Here is an 18282-nt window from a genome sequence, read left to right as displayed (position 1 = left end):
TTGCCGTTTGAGATGCCTGCTTCCTGTATCAGGGGCTCCTGGTTCAAGTCTCTACTACTCCATTTCCAATCCTGCTTCCTGCTAATGTGTATCCTACGAGGCAGCTTGAGTCCCTGCCACCCACATGGGAAAAGGAGATGGCTTAGGCCTGACCCAGCACTGGCCGTTGCAGAAATTTGGGAAATGAACCAGAGAATCAATCTCTGCCTTTCAACTAAATTAAAACACAAAATCAGAACAAGATGAAACAGAACGGAGTATGAAATACCGAAAGCGACTCACAAAACAGTTACGGTATGGAGGAAAATATCAAAAAAGACTAATGAAAAAACATAAAATTAAGTCAACTTCAATAATCTCAACAGCAAAATGAAACCATCTTCCAGAAAACATGATGTAATAAATCTTTTATCCAGCTTGTCAAAACATACTGTGAGAAACTCAATTACAATCCTCTAACCACATTAGAAAACAAAACTGGAACTCTGAAAGGGGTGTTTGGCACATCCCCGTCTTTTCCGGCCTCCAAATGGTAACATGTGCCTATCAAGTTTGACTTGTTCCAGTGACACAACAAACTCTCCTGCCTAATATACCTCAAGCTCCCAAAATTGAGCATAAAACTGAGGTTGTCACACTAAAGTTATAAACCATGTTAATCGAAAGTAACACCAGTCTTCTCGTCCCAGACAAAAAACAGTCATTGCCATCTCCTTTTCCTTCCTTTCCTACACTCAATCCTACGGATGGTATGAAGAGATTATGCGGTAGAGAGAACTGTGGCCTCAGATCTGGATCAGCCTCTCAGCTCTACCAGTCACAGGTTTCATGAATGCAGGTAGGTTATTTAATTTCCTTAAGCCTTGGCTCCCTGGTCTATTAAAACAGGAGGCAATGCAAGCCTATCAAGGCTGTTTTGGTAGAGTAAATAAGATTATACATCAAACTGCTCACACAGTGAATGTTGGTTCACTTTTCCATAGTTCCCTCTTTTCTGCTAATGGAAGGGCTCTAGTTCATACCAACACTTCCAACCAACTTATTTCTAAGCTTGGATCATTAGAAAGGAACACACACATCTATACCTTCAGATTCACATGCCCAGCTGCCTGCTGGTATTTGTAGGCCTAGTTCCATTCCAATTTCTCTGTAGCCTTTCCTGAACTCAGTTTCTGGAATGTACATACCTGAAGCACACCACACTGCTTCTTTCTTACTTCTACTTCATTCTACTACCTCCATGACACTGTAGTTACTATTACATAGCACACTTTCCACTTTGTTCCTACAATAATCACTATACAACTTCCCCTCAATTATATACCACAAGATATTCACTTATTCTTCCACTTTCAAAACAGGTTTTCAAATATTTGAGGGCACTGACTCAAAACATAAAGGACATTAACTCCTTAGTTTTCTCTTCTTCAGGATAACTTAAATGATTCCTCAAATGGTATCATTTCAACCTATTTGACAAATGAGAAATCTTCAAGAGGACAACATGTCATGTAATAAAATTTAACCAGATATTTCAAACACAATGTACCAAAGTGCCATGTAAAGACAATCTAAATATAAGATCGTTTCTGCAAACAGAATTCTAAATTTAACATTTCTGAACTAATACACTGACTTCAGTTTCTCATCCCACCGTAAACTGTGTTTAAACATGGGTCCCATCCCCAAAATATCGTAATATATGTATGCAAATATCCCAAGATTTGGGCTGGCGCCATGGCTCACTTGGCTAATCCTCCGCATGTGGCGCCAGCATCCCACATGGGCGCCAGGTTCTAGTCCCGGTCAGGGTGCCGGATTCTGTCCTGGTTGTTCCTCTTCCAGTCCAGCTCTCTGCTGTGGTCCAGGAAGGCAGTGGAGGATGGCTCAAATGCTTGGGCCCCTGCACCCGCATGGGAGACCAGGAAGAAGCAGCTGGCTCCTGGCTTCGGATAGGCGCAGGGCCGGCCATAATGGCCATTTGGGGGGTGAACCAATGGAAGGAAGACCTTTCTCTCTGTCTCACTATCTCTATCTGTCAAAAAAAAAAAAACCAAGATTTTTAAAATTCAAAATTTGAAGCACTTCTGTTTCCAAGCATTTTGAATAAGGGATACTTGTCCCTTATGATCCTTTTCTTTGCAGAGTACAGATTTGTTCTTTTAGCATTAGTATTTACTAATAGTAACTAATTACTAATTAATAATAATTACTAATAACAATGTGATGATGATACTCAACGGGGGAGGGGGCAAGAAGGTGGTATAGCAGCAGGACATTCCAAGTCATACAGGGGAAAATGGATCGTTAGTGAGCAGAGGGGATACAAGCTGGCAGTGGAATCACAAGCAGTTTGCACAGAGTGGCCCAGGAGTCCACCAGAGACTGCTCAAGTCCATGCTGGGGAGCAAAGAGGAGGAAGTGGTGGTGGACATGCAGCAAAGGAGCAGCGCAGGGGCCGAGTGAGACAGGTGCAGCCGTCACCAGCAAACCAGGTGAGAGGTTGCAAGTCCATGGAGCTGCAGACAGTGGCAGGTGGGGAAGCTTGGCAAATTGCATTTGAAGCTCCAAGCAGGAAGAAGCAGAAATTGTAGTGGAACAGGCAAAGAGGTAGGGCACACCATGGTCCCATGCCATGGTCCTTCTGTGCCTCCCCACACACACACACACACAACTGGACCTACAGCCCTCAGGGAGAAGCCATACTGATTGTTTACATTTTTGAGTGTAAGCAGGGGGCCGCCACGTATGCCTCCTGCGCACATACCCATCAACATGCCCCACCTGGGAACAAGGATCACAATATTTCAGAGTAATTTCCTCCCTACCATACAAGCTGTACAACAAGGAGTAGTCCTAAACAGCAAAAACCTGAGCTTGACTGAGAAGCACGCCAAGCCTCAGTAGGCAGGGCTTAGTGCACCAAAGCCCTGGTGCCCATCTCCATCATGATATAGAAGTAAAAAGGGCTCCAGGAGGCAGGCCTGCATGCTTCCACTTGCAACGCACAGACACATAGCAGCTCATAGCAGAGGGAAATCAATTTAAAAATAAAATCAACCAGAAATCAACCAGAAATGCCAAAGAACAAAGGAAAAATCCCAAAGGAAGACTTGATGAACTTGACAAAGGAACAATACAAAACCTCAATAATACAGGCTAAATAAGAGATCAAGTATATGCCAGAATAGGAATTCAAAAAATTAACAGATTACATAGAAGCAATCAGAAATAAATTTACTATCTAAATGAAAAGCATTTCCAAGAAATTGAGATTTTAAAGAGAAACCAGAATGAAATACTGGAAATGGAGAATTCAATAGACCAAATAAATAATGCAAGTGGAAAGTCTTAGCAATAGAAGATGAAAAAGAAGAAAAGAATTTCAGAACTAGAAGATAAACTTCTGGAAATAATATAGTCAGACCAAATACAAGAAAAATAAATTAGTAAATCAAAAATCATGGTTGGAGAGTTACAAGATTCTATCAAAAAACCAAACTTATGGATCCTAGGAATTCTGGAAGGTATGGAAAGAGAGAAGGGATTAGAAGGCCTTCTTAATAAAGTATCAAAGAATTTCCACAATTTGAAGAAAGAAAGAGACATCCAAGTACAAAAAATACACAGAACTCCCAATAGACACGACCAAAAAAGAACTTCACCATGACACATAGCAGCCAAACGTCACTAAAACATGAAGAACGGCTCTTAAAATGTGCATGAGCGAATCAACAAATCACATTCAGAGGAAACCTAATTAGACTCACCCCAGACTTCTCATCGCAAACCCTACAGGAAAGGAGACAATGGTGAGACATATTACAAGTCCTAAGGAAAAAAACTGTCAACCTAGAATACTGTACCCTGCAAAACTCTCACTTATGATTGAAGGAGAAATAAGGATCATCCACAAAAAGCAGAAATTTAAATAATTTGTAACTACTCACCCAGCCTTCAAAAGATGCTCAAGGATATGCTACATACAGAAACACAGAAACAGGAACATCACTACAAAAGATGAATACAGAAAATGCCCCAGCAGAAGTACAAATGAAATTCAAAATACAAAAACAGGACTATTTAAAGAAACATGGCAGTGCAAAGGCTGTATTTAAGAATAGTCACAGAGGCCAGCGCTGTGGCACAGCGGGTTAACACCTTCAAATAAAAATATAAATAAATCTTTAAAAAAAAAAAAAAAGGTCACATTGATGTAAATGTTCTCAACTCTCCAGTTAAAAGACACAGACTGGCTGAATGGATTTAAAAAGAAAACCCATCTATTTGTTGCCTACAAGAAAGAGCTGGAGCAGCCATCCTAATATCAGACAAAATAGACTTTAACACAAAAACTATTAAAAGAGACAAAGGGAGAGGGTTCCAAGATGGCAGAGTAGGGAGGGAGTTTACTGCTCTAGCCCAGGAGAAGATAGTTTAATAAAAGTGGAGATAGTACAGTCTCATGGAAGAGTTAGGGAAAAAATGGCAGACTCTACCAAAATTAGAGGGACATGGTGGAACTACATGGAGAGTGTGGGCACCCACAGGTCAGGACTCCAGCAGCCGAGAGCCTATGCACTAGCGCTGGAAAGTGAGAGGAGACGAGACTGCAGTAGCCCAACTCACTGGCGAAAAAGCAGCAGGAAGAGCTAGAGGGTATGAGGCTTGAAGCCCCATAAGGGAAAGTGTACCAGCCAAACCAGAGAAGAAGGAAAAAAAAAAGGGGATGGTATGGACACGTTTTTCTTTCTCCAAACACCTTACAAAGGCATACAAGCTGATGGAGTGGGTGCCATTTTGGACATACATAACAGTTGTATCAGCTCATGTCTGTACCCAGTAATCAGCTAAGCAGACACTCCTGACTCTGGTGGGGAGAAATAACTGGAGACTAGGAGATTGTGACTGTGTGAAGCTTCTGAACTGGGACTATGAAAAAAAATTAAAAAAAAAAAAAAAAAAAACCAGAGTGTGTGGGAGAACGCACGGTGTGGCTGGGACTTTGAGCAGTCTCAGTGGGAGATGCCACAAGCTTAGGGATTCATGGTTACCTGGTGAGAGACACCACTGGGGAATCTGAACTTATACTGACAACTACACGAATCCTTTGTGTAGTCCTTTGTCTCCTTTGGACAGAGCAGATGAATATTATACCCACTGGGGCTAGTGCTCAGGCACTAGTTTCCATAGAGGAGAAGAGCTCAGCTGAGCAGAACATATTTCCCTTCTAATGCAAAAAAAAAAAAAAAAGAAGAAGAAGATTTATCATGCCAAACCTGGTGTGTCACTTTAGGCACGCTCTTAACCCTGGAGAACTGAACAGAGTTCTCTGGCCATACCCACTGCAAGACTCTAGATATTCACTGAAAGCAGACAGTCCACTCATCTACAGAGTCACAATAAAATGACAAAAGCTGCAACAGTGAAAGAAAAAAAAAAGAAGAAGAAACCAACGGGTATCTCCTCAAATGCCAAACAACAAATGCAACAATCCAAGAGACAAGAATAAGGAAGACAACATGACACTCCCAAATGACAACACTTCAATACTAGATTAGGAAGATGATGAGATAGAAGAAATGCAAGAACTTTTCATCCTACAGTTGCAGAATAGACTTTTTCTCAGCAGTACATGGAACTTTCACTAGCACTGGCTATACGCTAGGCCATAAAGTGTCTCAGCAAATTCAAACAAATCAAAATCATACCATGCAACTTCTCAGACCACAATGCAATGAAGCTGGAGATCAACAACTCAAGAATCTACATCATATGCAAACACATGGAGAATGAACAATATCCTCCTCAATGAACAGTGGGTCACAGAAGAAATCAAAAGAGAAATCAAAAACTTTCTGGAAGCAAATGAATATAAAAACAGCATATCAAAACTTATGGGATACAGCAAAAGCAGCGTTAAGAGCAAAATTTATAGCAAAAGGTGCCTATATCAAGAAATTGGAAAGGCACCAAATAAATGATTTATCAATGCATCCCAAGGATCTAGACAAACAGCAGACCAAACCCAAAACTAGTAGGAGAAAAGAAATAATTAGAATTAGAGAAGAACTCAACAAAATTGAACCCAAAAACATTACAAAATATCAGCAAAGAGCTGGTTTTTTCAAAAATAAACAAAATTGACACACTGTTGGCCCAACTAACCCTCCCCCCCAAAAAAAAAGAGAGCGTGAAGAGCAGAATCAATAAAATTAGAGATGAAAAGGGAAATGTAACAACAGACACCACAGAAATAAAAAGAACCATCAGAAACTACAAAGAGTTGTATGGCAACAAACTGGGAAACCAAGAAGTGGTGGACAGATTCCTGGACACTTACCTAAACTGAGCCATGAAGACACAGAAAACCTAAAAAGACCCATCACCAAGACATAAATTGAATCAGTAATAAAGACCCTCTCAGCAAAGAAAAGTCCAGGACAAGATGGCTTCACTGCTGAATTCTACCAGACATTTAAAAGAAATAACTCCAATTCTTCTCAAGCTATTCAAAACAATTCAAAGGGAGGGAATCCTCCAAATTCTTTCTATGAAGCCAGCATCACCTTAACTCTTAAACCTGAAAAAGATGCAACAGAGAAAGAGAACCACAGACCAATTTCCATGATGAACACAGATGCAAAAATCCTCAACAAAATTTTCGGCAATTGATTCCAACAACAGATCAGAAAGATCATTCACCTGGACCAAGTAGGATTTATCGTTGGTATGCAGGGATGGTTCAACATTCACAAATCAATGTGATACACCACATTAACAAACGGCTTTAGAAAAACTGTATGATTATCTCAATGGATACAGAGAAAGCATTTGATAAAATACAACACCCTCTCATGATGAAAACTCTAACCCAATTGGGTTTAGAAAGAACATTCCACAACACACTCAAGGCAATTAATGACAAACCCATGGTCAGTATCATATTGAAACGGGAAAAGTTGGAAGCATTCTCATTGAGATCCAGTACCAGACAGGGATGCCCAGTTTCACCATTGCTATTCAATATAGTACTGGAAGTTTTAGCCAGAGCCATTAGGTAAGAAAAAGAAATTAAAGAGATACAAATTGTATTTGCAGACAATATGATTCTTTATTTAGGGGATCCAAAGAACTCCACTAAGAGACTATTGGAACTCATAGAAGAGTTTGGTAACATAGCAGGATATAAAATCAATACACAAAAATCAACAGCCTTTATATACACAATGCCACGGCTAAGAACTTCTAAGATCAATCCCATTCACAATAGCTACCAAAAAATACAATACCTTGGAATAAACTTAACCAAGGATTTCTACGATGAGAATTACAAAACATTAAAGAAATAGAACATACAAAAAATGGAAAAATCTTCCATGTTCATGAATTGGAAGAATCAATATCATCAAAATTTCCATTCTTCTGAAAGCAACTTACAGATTCAATGTGATACCAATCAAAATACCAAAGACATTCTCAGATCTGGGAAAAATGATGCTGAAATTCATATGAAGGCACAGGAGACCTCAAATAACTAAAGCAATCTTATACAACAGAAACAGAGCCAGGGGCATCACAATATCAGATTTCAAAGCATACTACAGGGCAGTTATAATGAAAACAGCCTGGTACCGTACAGAAACAGATGGATAGACCAATGGAACAAAATAGAAACACCAGAAATCAATCCAAACATCTACAACTAACTTAGATTTCATCAAGGAGCTAAAACAATTCCCTGAGGCAAGGAAAGTCTATTCAACAAATGGTGCTGGAATAACAGGATTTCCACATGCAGAAATATGAAGCAAGACACCTACCTTACACTTTACATAAAAATCCACTCAACATGGATTAAAGATCTAAATCTATGACCCAACACCAAATTAGTTGAGAACATTGGGGAAACCCTACAAGATACTGGCACGGGCAAAGGCGTCTTGGAAAAGACCCCAGAGGCACAGGCAGCCAAAGCCAAAATTAACAACAGGGACTACATCAAATTGAGAAGTTTCTGTACTGCAAAAGAAAGTCAGGAAAGTGAAGATGCAGCTGACAGAATGGGAAAAAATATTTGCAAACTATGCAACTGATAAAGGATTAATAACCAGAATCTACAAAGAGATAAAAAGTCTGCACCACAACAAAACCTAGTTAAGAGATGGGCAAAAGACTTAAACATTTTTCAAAAGTGAAAATCCAAATGGCCAAAAGACACTTGAAAAAAATGTTCAAGATTATTAGATGTCAGGGAAATGCAAATAAAAACCACAATGAGTTTCACCTCACTCCAATTAGAATGGCTCCCATACAGAAATCAACAAACAACAAAGGCTGGAGAGGATATGGGGAAAAAGGTACTCTCATCCACTGTTGGTAGGAATGTAAACTGGTAAAGCCACTATGAAAGAGAGTATGGAGCTACCTCAAAAATCTGAATATACCCCTACCATATGACCAGTCATCCCACTCCTGGGAATTTACCAAAGGGAAATGAAATCTGTCAACAAAAGAGCTATCTGCACCTCCATGTTTATTGCAGCTCAATTCACTACACCTAAGACATGGAATCAACCTAAAGCCCATCAACTGAAGATTGGAAAAAGAAATTATGGGATATGTACACTATGGAATACTGCACAGCAGTAAAAAAAAAAAAATCTGTCATTTGTAATAACATCGATGAATCTGGAAAACCATACTTAGTGAAATAAGCCAGTCCCAAAGAGACAAATACTATATGTTCTCCTTGATCTGTGAGAACTAATAGTACACCTAAAATGAAAGCTGTAGAAGTGAAACTGACACTTTCAGAAACACGGACTTGAACGGCCTTCATCTTGACTGCCAAGGAACAGTTATTTTTTTTCTTGTCTTCATATGTTAAACTCTTTGCTTAACAGAGTTAATCATGTATATAAAGTCAATTGAAAATAGATTTCAATAAAAATAAGGGGGAATAAGAGAGGGAGGAGGAAGTTTGTAACTGTAAAGCTATAATGCCATCTTAATTGTTAAAATGATATTTTTTTTTTGACAGGCAGAGTGGACAGTGAGAGAGTGAGAGTGAGTGAGTGAGAGAGAGAGAGAGAGAGAGAGAGAGAGAAAAGTCTTCCTTTGCCGTTGGTTCACCCTCCAATGGCCGCCACGGCTGGCGCGCTGCAGCCAGCGCATCGCGCTGATCTGAAGCCAGGAGCCAAGTGCTTATCCTGGTCTCCCATGGGGTGCAGGGCCCAAGGACTTGGGCCATCCTCCACTGCACTCCCTGGCCACAGCAGAAAGCTGGCCTGGAAGAGGGGCAACCGGGACAGAATCCGGCGCCCCAACCAGGACTAGAACCGGGTGTGCCAGCGCCACAAGGCGGAGGATTAGCCTAGTGAGCCGCGATGCCGGCCTAAAATGATATTATTAAATGTTAAAGTGAACATATGGATAGAATTAAGTGTTAAAGAGATCACATAAATAGCATCAAGTGTCTGATAATAGAATTAAGAAGGAGGGAATGTACAACATGGGAAGCAGTCCACACAGCAGACTCACAGAATGACAATCACTTTAAGTAACACTGACCTCAGAATCACCCCTTAAAGCATTTGGATCTGGCTGAAAAGCCCATGTGAGCAATTCAGGCATGGAAAGCCAAGACACTGTGGCAAAACAATATCCTACGTGAAGGATCTCCATGAGAGACCCCAGTGGAAAGAAGGGACCATCAAAGAAGGATGTACTTTTCTCTGAAGGGAGGAGAGAACTTCCAGTTTGATTATGACCTTGTCTAAATAATGACAGAGTTTGTGGTCACAAAAGGCTTCCATAGCCTTGGCAGCTCATGGCAAGAGCCTCGGGTGATCACTGACGTGGGTGGGAGGGACGGTATGGGGGGAAAACCATTGTAATCCATAAGTCGTACTTTGGAAATTTATATGCATTAAATAAAAGTTTAAAAAAAAAAAAAGTGTTAATTGTTAAATCAATAACAGGAGTCACTGTGTACTTACTCCCCATGTAAGACCTCTGTCCTTAATGAGTTGTACTATGAGAATTAACGGCAAAACTTGTTCAAAACAGCACTTTTTGTGTTTGTGCGTGTGGGTGCAAACTGTTGAAATCTTTACTTAGTATAGAATTGGTCCTCTGTATATAGTTAATGGAAAATGAATTTTGGCCGGCGCCATGGCTCTATAGGCTAATCCTCTGCCTTGCGGTGCCGGCACACCAGGTTCTAGTCCCAGTTGCCCCTCTTCCAGGCCAGCTCTCTGCTATGGCCCAGGAGTGCAGTGGAGGATGGCCCAAGTCCTTGGGCCCTGCACCCCATTGGAGACCAGGAGAAGCACCTGGCTCCTGGCTTCGGATCAGCGTGGTGCGCCGGCTGCAGCGCACCGGCCGAGGCGGCCATTGGAGGGTGAACCAACGGCAAAGGAAGACCTTTCTCTCTCTCTCTCTGTCCACTATGCCTGTCAAAAAATAAAAAAAAATATATAAAAAAAGGAAAATGAATTTTAATGAAGAATGGGATGGGAGAAGGAGGAGGTGGGATGGGAGTGGGGTATGGGGGAAAACCTACTATATTCCTAAAGGTGTACCTATGAAATTTGCATTCATTAAATAAAAGCTTTAAAAATAATTTAAAAAATAAAAATAGCACACTCAATGACTTGCAGTAAAGATTTTAAATCACTGTAGCATGTCAGGGTGACCTGGAAACTGAGGCTTTCAAACAAATTAAATAAATGGGAAAAAATAATGTGAAGAAATGTTTCCCCTCTTTTTAATGCCTCAGATTACATAAATTTGATGATCCAGTTTAAGGCAAACTTTCTATGATCATATAATAACTGGTCATGGTTGAGAATTACACTAAAAAGGAGCTTCACCACAAAAATGAACAGTGCATACTTAGCCACATGATTCACATCTTTCAATAGTCCCTACAATTCTACAAAAGCTGTTGATGGATTTCTACAGCTAAATTTCTATCTTCTTCCATGCCAAAACGTTGTACTTGTAATATACTAATGGAAAGATGGTGCATTATATTTTGAATGAGTTCAAATAGTCACTTAAACTCTTCAGTTGGAAGACTCAAAACATGCTAGAAAACTGGGGCCCCCCAGTTTTTAACAATACAGGGCAGTTCTTATGTGTAATATGCTTATGTAACTTTTAACTACCACAAAAGGCACATGCACACTATGATGCAAATATTTCTACCAATATACAAATATTTCTATTTGTCTTCTTTCAAACACCCTATATTGGAGAGTTTCTTTCCAAAAACCACTTTTTCTCTTGTTAAAAAATCATCATTCTTTGCCTTAAAGACAAATTAAGTGTGCTTAACTTAAAAACAACATCCACCTGGGTGCGTATCCCCACTAACAGGCCTGGATATAAGTTGTCTACAAAAGAAAAGTAACTTATTCTACCCTCAACACTCTTAACATTTGGAAGGTGGTGTCGAAGGGCGGGCGATGGGAGGAACTGCAGAGGCAAGAACTACTTCGTGTACCAAATATCGAGGTCACCCCTCATTCTTTTACGAAGCATCGATTCTAAGTAGACACTGGAATCCACAAATCCACTTAAGCATGTCACAAAGCCAGAGAGCAAACAAACCAGATGGGGCCTCAGCGTGGGACCCACACTTTTCCGCTGGTTTCTCTCCAGTGTTTAAGTTCATCTCCAGGCTTGTGTGTCGGTGGTAGAAAACACACCTTCTACCACTGCCGGGAAAGCGCACAAATCCCATTTTCTTTCCCTGTCGGTGCTTTTCTTCTCGCACCCTGCTTCTAAGACCACTGCACACACTGCTTGCTGAGGTCTCAGGAGCACGGCCCGTATTTTTTCCTAGTCTCTAATCCAGCACCTAGAAGGTGCCAAAAGTGTAAGACGGCCCCTCCTCCCTCCCCTTAAAGGCGCTGTGTTCCATCTCCAGCTCTTTCAAATTCCAAATTCCAGGGGCCCAAGCCAACAGCCACTTAACACGGTCCCAACACCCTCACCACCTGCCTCCAACTCCCTACAACCAATTCGGAGCCAGTGTCGTCAAAGCTGGAAAACGAGGAAGCCATGGAGGTGAAAAGGCGGCGGGGACGAGGCGGCTGGTCTCCATCAAGGCCTGAGGAGCCTACTCTCGGCCGCAGCCCGGCCCCAGGAACGCAGAGGCGCGCTCCTGGGGCCCGGCCTCTCTCGGACTTTCTCCCAGCCAGGTCTGGCGGCCCTGACAGCTCAGCGAGTAAACTAGCGTGGCCGAGGTTCCCGCACCCGTTCCTACCACGCCTCTCTCCTACCGCGAGCTGCACCCCAGTGGGGCTCTTGCCCCGTACTCGGTCGGGCCCACAGAAAACGCTCCAGCCACTGGCCGCCGGAGTTCCCGGAAGCAGGCTGCACCCGGCTTAAGTCCCGGATCAGGCGGCGCCCCTCAGTGACGTCAAGCGCGCCCTGCGTCCTCTAAGCCAATAGCAGGGAGGCTACAGAGGCGCGCGGTGGGGGGGGAGGGGTTGCCCGGCAACCAGGAGCCCCCAGTTCCAAGACCGGCTGTGGAGGCAGAGGCTCTGTCTCTGGTGACAAAGGGGGCATCTGTCGGAGAATCTTTCCGAATGAGAGATCTGTCCAGGGAGCAGAGGCAACAACCGGCTCCCAGCCCTCTGCACCCCAGCCTCTTTCCGGCACAAATCCCAGCTCAAATTTTTTTTTTTTTTTTTTTTTTTTTTTTTTTTTTTTTGGACAGGCAGAGTGGACAGTGAGAGAGGGAGACTCAAATCTTAACTCTCGGGTTCCACACTACAACGCAGTGTTCTCCAACTGTCCTGCTGTAGATCCTCCAAGAGAGGAGGATGACAGCCAAAGACATCTGCCTGCCCAGCTGTGGAGTTTCATCCTAGCTTCCGGTCCTATCTGGCTAATTCATGAGCCCAGCTGTGGAAATTCGGGTCCTGCCACGTTTTACTAATCTATTCGCTGTTTTCATTAAACTCTGTAATACATCCATATTTTAATGGTAAAAGCATGTGTTTTTATCCTCCAGATTATTTTAATAAAACTGAAGCCTTGAAAATGTGTGTCCTCCTGCATTTCTACCAGCAACAGTCTGAAGTGTCTTAATAAAAAGCCCACACCTTTTCAGACCTGTAATCCTCTCTAGCATTTCTCTTGTTGCCAACCCAAAGCTGTAAGTTTTTGTTCACATAACACTAAACTATGCAATTGGTATTGTCTGACTACTCCCTGTTGTTCAGTCTTCATACAAATCCATCTTAATGTTTATTGGTTTGAACTTCCTTACCCCAGACCAAAATTGTCTTCATTGATTTTCCATCCCAATACTTAGCACATCCTTAATTACTATTTTCAAAAAGAAAAAGAAATATATCCTTTATTTTCAGCTACCTTTCTCCTAGAATCTCTCTTCTCCAACTTCCTCAAGAACTATTATACCTTCCTAATTCCTACTATCTTCAAAGGAAGTCTCTACACAACTAGTGCATGGTCTTTTAGCCCCTTTGTCCAAAACTGTACAAACCCTGGCTCACTGTGTTGTACATGCCATTTCCCTATGCTTTTGTAAATAGTACCTTTGTGAATCAAATCTCTCCAGAATATCCTATCTTCATGTTACCAAATGTTACACAGAAGATTAGAAATTAAGTAATAAATCTAACCAAAGTTAAATACTCAACAATGTTACCTCATTTTTGAATTTACTTTTCAAAGATTAGTGGTTTGGTTGGTTGACTTAATGGTGCGTATTTAGAGCCAAGGCATTTTTAAGAAAATGTCAGTGACATTAATGGCCTTGCTTGAATTACATTAAAGAAAACCTCTTCCCTTTTGTACAAATTACAGGTGGTGCAATCATTCCCAGCAGTTATTCCCAAGTCTCATCATCAGGAAATGAGATACAAGATGTTTTCTGTATAATTTCCGGTACACTTTCTCAGGAAATGTTAGACATCACCATTATGAAGTCATTGAATGACCACTCGCACATGGAAAAAATTAAGCAGTGATGGTGGTTCCTCAGGTGAAAGCAAATGAGATCAATATGGATGAGCACATAGGGTACTGTTGCCCTGTTGAGAAATAATGCAAAGCATATGTGAAATTTTAAATTTCCTAGTATACAGAAGGTAAAAAGAAACAGGTGAAATTAATTTTAATCATGTATTTTCATTTAACTCAAGGTTCCAAAATAGTATCAAGTATCACTGAACGAGAGATAGAATCCAACTCCAAATGCCTGCAAGAGCCAGGGCTGGGCCAGGCCTATGCTAGGAGCCTGGAACTCAATCCAACATGAGTGTCAGGGATCCAAGTACCTGAGCTATTAACTGCTACCTTCCAGGATGTGCATTAGCAAGAAACTAGATCACAAGTGGAGTAGCTGCGACTTGAACCAAGCACTCCATTATGGGGTGCAGGCATCCCAGCGACTTTAACTGCTAGGCCAAATGCCCACTCCTATGTCCCTCTGAAGTACCCAAGAAAATATTCTATTCTCCCAATTTGAAGAGAAAAAAATCCCATCTGCTGGGTTCTACACTTTGAAGATCATGGGGGCCTGTGAGGCTGTCTTAGAGTCTTTTGCATAACCATTTCTTGGCTAATTTCCCTGATCCTGTACCCTGCTAGGTTCAGGGTTAACCAAGCCCTTATTAAATCTAGGACAACACACTGAGGGTAAGATGGAGGGCAGGAATGACAGGCACACTGTCTCTTTGGTCTGAGATCTGAACCTTTATTCTAATGAAATGTTCTTACATATCTTCCAAATAATGGCTGACTTTGACTTTGGTTTTTGAAAGTCCAAAACAAAAAATTTGGCTCTTGCTGGTACACTTTTATGATGACATCCTCTCTCTGAGGCAGTAAGCATAAAGCACTTCAGCTGGAACATGATGGGTGAAGTCAAGGGAAGTACTATTTTTATAGAAATATTTTGTGCAATTAGTTTATAACCAATTTTAAAATCCTTTTAAACTTTTGCCAGATTGATTGAGTCATAACTTATTATTAAGTTATACGAACTTAAGGTATACAATGTGATGTTTTGATACAAGCATAAATTGTAATTATCACAATCAAGCTAATTTACATATCCATCACCTCATATAATTATATTTTCTTGTGTATAATGAGAGCATCTAAGATGTTCTCTCAGCAAAGTTCAAATTCAATCAGTGTTATTAACTAGTCACCATGTTGTACATTAGATCTACAGAATTAATTCATCCTGTGTAATTGAAACTCTTTACACTTTGAACACATCCCATTTTCTCTTTCCCCTGCTATAATATTTTTATTCTGAATGTTCATCTTTTCAACTATTTTAAATGCAGGGCAAGACAGTGGGAATGAGAGTGAAGGGGGGAGGAGAGAGTGAAGGGGGGAGGAGAGAGGGAGAGGAAGGGAGAGAGGGAGAGAGGGAGGGAGGAAGGGAGAGAGAGAGAGAGAATCTTTCAGCTGCCAATTCACACCCCAAATGCCTGCAACAGCCAGGGCTGGATCAGGCTTAAGTCAGGAGCCTAGAACTCCATCCAGGACTCCCACATGGGTGACAGGCACTTGAGCCATCATTCTGAGGTATCAGCAGAATAAAATGCCTTGTATGAGTATTCCATTCCATTTAGCTAGGTAAACTAATTAAATGAAGAGTTAGAGTTAAGAAAAGAATGGGTCTTGCTAAAAAGAAAAACCAAGTCCACTTCACCTTAATAAAGTTTATTTGAGCAACTAAAAGTTTGCAGAACCCAGCATGATCCCAGAGTGCAAAATGGTTCTGAATACCCCTAGTTACAATATGGTGATACTTTTTTAACTAGAAAAACAAGAAATGACATACAGAGATTACTCACTGGTGCAGTTTTCATTTTCCTTATTTGAGCATAATCTGGCAGTTTTCAGCCTAAAATTGTCTGAGGAATCAGTTCTTGTGATTGGTTGAGCCTCTGTTGCTGGGTTGCAAAGTCCATGCTTAAGTTAGGTACAATAGTTTACAGATGAAGCTAGGTTGTAATTCTTCTCATACCAAGACCACTTTGGGCCAAACTTATCATTTACATACATAGGCTGCTTTAGGCCAAAAATATTTCAATGTAATAGTCTATTAAAAAAATAACATCAAACATAATTAAATCATTTCCTTAAGTTTAAGTAATTAATTTTTGCTCTGCTGGCATTGGGTTAATGGGTCTGTTTTCACGATGTCATTTCCAACAAGACTAAAAGAGGAAGCCTTGACTCCATTAGAGGAGTCCAATGGAATTTTCTTAACACTTTCAATCCCTGTAACATCAGTAATACAAAGGATACCATTGTGAAGTTGTTTTTTTTTTTTTTTATTTCCCAAGACTGAATTTCTCTGATCAGTAAGTCACGAAGAGGCCTTTATGTCATTTTTACTTGTACTGTAGCTCTTAGACCAGCAGCAACATTAGGAACACAGAATCTCTGGCTCCACCCCAGATCTACTGAATCAGAACATACATCTTACCACAGTTCCCCAGATGAGGAAATGCACTCTACAACTCAAGAAGTGTTCAGTCCCACATGGTTGTGGCAGCGGTAGTTATGACAGGGAACATTTCCTGTGAAATTACTATAAAAGTCATAACATCAGAATAAGGGAGTATGTGTGAATAACTCTCTGTAGATGTGTAAAAGATGATTCAAAAGGATTTACTCAACAGTTGCACTGAGGGTAAGAACACATTAAGAACATGACGGCTTATGTGGATGAATTACATACTCCCTAAAATTCCTAAGTGGAAGCCCTAGTCTCTAATGCATCAGAGCGTTACCTTATTTGGAAATAGACTCACTGTCCATATCATTAGTTAAGCTAAGACGAGGTGATACTTGATTAAATGGGCCCATGATATAATAAAACAGGTATCCTTATAAAAAGGGGAAATTTGGACACAGGCATTCAGGGAAACCACTATGTGAAGATGAAGGTGACCAGGGTGTTGCAGCAGAAGTCTAGGCATGCCAAAGACTGCAAAAAAGCCACCATATTTCTTCCTCACAGCCTCCCAAAGGAGCCCTGTTTGCCAATACCTTCATATGGGAATTCCAGGCTCCAGAATTCTAGGACAATGGATGTCTGTTGGTTAAGGTGCTCAGTTTGTGATGTTTTGTTATGGCAGCCCCAGCTAACAAACTCAAGTCAAGAAGAACCTCCAGGCCTCTTCATTCATACCATAATATGAGCTAGGATTGTATTCTGTTGAAAAGTTATGTGAAACCCAGAAACACACTATTTCTTTTTTTTTTTCTTTTCTTTTTTTTTTTTTTTTTTTTTTTGACAGGCAGAGTGGACAATGAGAGAGAGAAATAGAGAGAGAGGTCTTCCTTTGCCGTTGGTTCACCCTCCAATGGCCGCCATGGCCAGCGCGCTGCAGCCGGCACATTGCACTGATCCGATGGCAGGAGCCAGGTGTTTCTCCTGGTCTCCCATGCAGGTGCAGGGCCCAAGCACTTGGGCCATCCTCCACTGCCAGAGAGCTGGCCTGGAAGAGGGGCAACCAGGACAGAATCCGGCGCCCCAACCGGGACTAGAACCCGGTGTGCTGGCGCCGCAAGGTGGAGGATTAGTCTAGTGAGCCATGGCGCCGGCCAAAACACACTATTTCTTTGGAGAAAAGTCAGTTTGTTGACAAGCATGTCAGGCTTTCAACATATGATCTTGAGAAGGCTTCTGTGCAATCTCAGAGTCGCAAGCTGCTGAACATATTTATGTTGGAAATATTCTGGAAGTATCTGTGTGTAGTTACCTAGTGGGAGGGGCTTGAGGGTCTTTTCTTATCTTGTTAATTCTTATTATATTGTGGGATTCATTAAGAAGACAGCTCTCACTATAGGATTGAGTTAATTAAAAATCTGGAGCTGCTAATTTTTCCCCCTAGCTTTCTTTCTACTAACATGGGAGAGAAATCTTTGCTGTTACCCAGAGCTGTCAAGAAAATTCCCCAAATAGTTTATGCGTAAAAGACACAGTAGAGTTTTATTATTCTGTATTGAGTGTGTGAATTTGTTAAAGGAAATGTTAAAAGAATTGTCAGAAGAGAAGGGATGTGAGCGAAATTTGTAAGACATATGTATAAACCATGACTGTAGGCTTGGTTCAGCATAATAATATTTAAAATAGGCACAGCAGAAAATAACAATAATTATTGAGAAGCCAACACTTTCCAAAAACAACCCTGTTATTGAAATAGATTTAAGATCATGAGAAAAATTTGTACAAATGATAAGGTCTTGAGTGAAAATACAATACAA

The 18282-nt window shown here is 41.1% G+C and overlaps 1 protein-coding gene across 7 annotated transcripts in view; it reads right to left on the bottom strand.

The window, feature by feature from the left end:
- The window catches only part of PACRGL (parkin coregulated like), a 39608-nt gene extending 27158 nt beyond the window's left edge, over window positions 1–12450 (bottom strand). For 2 of the 7 annotated variants that reach the window (XM_008274565.5, XM_070068098.2), the window contains exon 1: window positions 12294–12450. Coding sequence is in view for 2 of the 7 variants with exons in the window: in XM_070068096.2 (XP_069924197.1) it covers window positions 1747–1784 (38 nt within the window). In the remaining 5 variants the exon portion in view is untranslated. Of the gene's footprint in view, window positions 1–1746; window positions 6176–12267 lie in introns of those variants that run through there. The other 5 variants (XM_070068096.2, XM_070068095.2, XM_017350521.4 and 2 more) reach the window with 4 other exon arrangements.
- Between the last annotated feature and the right edge of the window lie 5832 nt (window positions 12451–18282).

The sequence above is a fragment of the Oryctolagus cuniculus genome, chromosome 2 (genome assembly GCF_051225735.1).
Source record: "Oryctolagus cuniculus isolate XC-2025 breed Fujian yellow rabbit chromosome 2, ASM5122573v1, whole genome shotgun sequence".
In the NCBI taxonomy this organism is placed as follows: Eukaryota; Metazoa; Chordata; class Mammalia; order Lagomorpha; family Leporidae; genus Oryctolagus; species Oryctolagus cuniculus.
Note: the sequence above shows the minus strand (reverse complement) of the source record. Positions and strands in the feature narration are given on the sequence as shown.